The 3,561-nt window shown below is 45.4% G+C and overlaps 1 protein-coding gene across 1 annotated transcript in view; it reads left to right on the top strand.

The window, feature by feature from the left end:
• The first annotated feature begins 2,075 nt into the window (after nt 1–2,075).
• The window catches only part of PGBD2 (piggyBac transposable element derived 2), a 7,048-nt gene continuing 5,562 nt past the window's right edge, over nt 2,076–3,561 (top strand). Inside the window, exon 1 of the mRNA XM_003803584.1 lies at nt 2,076–2,135. Within this exon, the coding sequence (XP_003803632.1) occupies nt 2,119–2,135 (17 nt within the window). The 5' untranslated portion in view covers nt 2,076–2,118. The remainder of the gene's footprint in view (nt 2,136–3,561) is intronic.

Below are 3,561 nucleotides of genomic sequence, written 5' to 3' on the forward strand. Positions count from 1 at the left end.
TGGGTTAGTGCAAGAGCTTTGTCTTCAAACTCTTGAGATTGTTCCTTTTTTTCTTGGTTTAATCCATTGCTGAAATTTTCTGCTGTGTTTTGAAACTCCTTGATGATGCTTTTGTTTCTTTAAGTTCCATTATGTCTGTCCTAATTTTGTCTAGTTAGACTTTTTTGTTAGTTTCTTGAAACTTTTTTTTGGTGCTTTTTGCTGTTTTTCAACTTTCTGTTCAATTCCATTCATCTTACTTACCATCTCTATTCTGAATTCCAATTCTGCCATTTTAACAAATTCTTTACAGTTGGAATTCCCTGTTGTAGCTCCATTGTGATCTCTTGGGGGTGTTGTTATGTTTCTGATTTTTCATGTTGCAGGGGTTCTTTTGCTGATTTCTTCTCATCTGTGACTTCTTTAATCCACTCAGGGCAATAGCTTTGTAGGGCTTGAGTTCCTTACTGGAAACTCTCCTGCTTGATTCAAATAAGAGTTAGTCACCAGACAATGCTCTAGTGGCAGCAGGCTGCAAGCCTCATGGGTTCCATGTCTGTCCACCTTTTCTCTTGCCAGGTGTCAAGTGTCCTTGCAACTCAAAGCTGGATGGTCTCTGGTGGAGCCTTAGACTTGGGGGCAGACTTCTGGCTCTGCTGAGGTGGTGGAAGCTATGGGTAGAGTGTTGGGGTCCAGGTGCAACACTAGAGACTTTGGAATGATGACTCTGGTGGAGCCTTAGACTTGGGGGAAGACTTCTGGCTCTGCTGAGGTGGTGGAAGCTATGGGTAGAGTGTTGGGGTCCAGGTGCAACACTAGAGACTTTGGAATGGTGACTCAGGCCTGATGGGTTTTGGAGGCTCAGAAGCAGAGCCTTGACTTCCTGTGTGAGGGCCTTAGGGACAGGGAGGAGCCAGATGCAGCAGAGTTTCTGAGCAGAGCCAAGAATCCAGAAGTAGGACTAAGGGGAAGGTGTGGCTGCTCTGACCTGGAGGGTGGGGTGGGGGCCGAGCATGCTGGAGGCAATTTGGCCTGGAAGACAGATACTGAGTTGGGTAAGCAGCAGGCCATTCTGCAGCTTCAGGGCCATACAGATGCCAAGTCAGGCAGGCTGATGTCAGCACCAGCAACCCTGGGATTGCAGAACTCTCCTCACCCCTGGGACCTGCTGAAGTGAAGCCATAGCCTGCCACCTAGGTCAGAGAGCCTGCTGTACCTGCCCAAGTCAGGTCCTATGCTCAGATTTCCTTGCACACTGTGGGGGAAGCACTCAGTCTCAGGTCCTGGTGTAGGCTTTGTGTGATGCTCCTAAGAACTCAGGACAGCTTTAGCTGCTGTCCAATTCCCATTACACCTGCTGTCTGTGCCATGGCTTTGCACAGAAACATGGATCTGTATGTTGACCAGTCTCTTACAGTCCCTTGGGTGGTCAACTTACAGGGACTCCACTGTATTTAGAAGTACACTATACTATCTAATATAGTAACCACATGTAACTATTTAAAGTAAAATTAAACTTGCATAAAATTAAAAATTTAGTTTCTCAGTCACCCCAGCCATATTTCAGGTGGTCAGTAGCCAGAGATGGCTTGTGCCATATTAGACCACACTGACACAGAACATTTTCATCATCATAGAAAGCTGTATGGGCAGCACTGATCTGCCAACTACTAGAATGTAGTTGTCAAGCAGTGGTGATTTTGCCCCACAGGGGTCATTTGGCAATGTCTGGAGACATTTTTATATGTTTTTATGGTTTTATATGGTTTTGTAGCTAGGAATACAGTGTGTTCTAGTAGGTAGAAGCCAGGGATGCTAGTCAACATTCCATAATGCACAGATCCCTGCCCCAAAGAGTCATCTGGCCCCAAGTGTCAGTGGTCCTCACAGTAGGAAGCCTTGCTGTGGAGTACATTTTTTTTGAGTTGTGAGATGGGGAGCTTATGCTTTTTGCCTCTGACTAACCAATTGACCAAACACCCTTAAGGTCACTACCTTAAGCTGGAGATGTTTCTTTCTTGGATGGTAGAGAAGATCCTACTGCCTGTTTATTAAGATATGATTTTTAAAAATTTACTTTGATTGTTTTACAGATTCTTAGACTCTGTGTGTAAAGATATACTGTCTTCCTGGTTCATCATGGCGTCAACCTCAAGGTAGGAGTGCTGTTTGATAAAATGCTTCATGGATATATTCACTCTACTATGTTTTTGAAAGGCCAACTCTATGACAAGATTAGCCCTTAGTCCTGCTAGCCTTTGTAAAAGGTTGGTGTTCAGAAAGCATCATAGAGGAAGGGAAAGAAGAAAGATGATACAAGAACAGAGAAAGACTAGGACAGACAGGGGACTGTGTGTAGTATGGGTGTGGTCATGTAGCACCAGCACTTAACATAAAAACATGACTTCACTTTCTTTGTCTTTCAAGAATAGGACACCAGACAGTTGCCTGTGGGACACCAGAATCTTTGTAGGCCTTCCCATTCCAGGATTCAGCAAGCCACGTGTAGGCCAAGGTCTGCCCCTGCAAAGAGGGTGAAACTGGGGCAGGGAGGCATGAAGATAGCTGCTGTCCCCTGAGGACCCAGCTCCATCTAGGGCTTACAGGCAGGACTTTGGGTCTCTTCTTTCTCTAAGTTGGCCTCTCTTGGTGTCCTGGGCAGATTTCAGATCGGTGACCTGGTTTCCTAGAGGTTAGTGTGAGGGCTGGGGGTGTCATTAAACCAGAAAGTGAGGTTGGGGTGAGTCTCTAATGCAACCTAAATTCCACAGTCCATGGGAAAGCCTGCCCTGAAGTAGTCTCTGTAGTTCACTCTTACTTTCTTTTGGGTAGAGGGTCCTCATATTGAGTTAGGGGCCTGGAGAGGGAACAGGACAGCAAATGAGCATCTCTGCCTGACTTTCATTCCCATAGCCAAAGCAATATTTTGACAGCCTAGATCTGACTCTGTACTGCACTGATCTGTCATCCCTGGGGTTTTCTATGACAGCTGAGCACCACTGGATGTTCTGGACAGGCCTCTGAAGTCCTGTGGTGTTCTGCTTCCCTCCACCTCCACTCTGCTCTGCTATCCTCCTTGCAGCCTTGTCATTCTGCAGATATTGAGTCCCTTCTGCTTCAGAGCCTTGAGTCTATATTGTGTCGTCCTGGGACATCCTGTCCCCATCTATCTGAATGGCTCACTGCCTGACGTCATTCAGACCCCTGCCTGTCTGTTGTGCTCAGATTCACGGGTGGTCGGAGACACAGAGAATAGGCTTGCAATTGGAATAGTATAGAGACAAAGATGACTACCACCTTAAGATGGTAGTCAGAGATGGCTTGTGCCATATTAGTAAACTTCTTTATTCCTTGCTGGTTTAAATGACCAGCTCTGCACGTACACACTGTCAATTAATAATCCTTCCATTACTTTAGTGACATATAGTAAAAAACAAATTACCCTTTACTTAGTGCCTGCTAGTCTACTGATCACAACAATACTCATTCTTTCACATCATCCATTATACTAAAAATACCAATCAAGGAAAAACATGTTGTTGACTTTCTGGTCTGATTCTTGATAGGTAGGGAAACTCCTTC

This window comes from Otolemur garnettii, unplaced genomic scaffold, assembly GCF_000181295.1.
Source record: "Otolemur garnettii isolate 467f Iridium unplaced genomic scaffold, OtoGar3 scaffold00345, whole genome shotgun sequence".
Taxonomy (NCBI): Eukaryota; Metazoa; Chordata; class Mammalia; order Primates; family Galagidae; genus Otolemur; species Otolemur garnettii.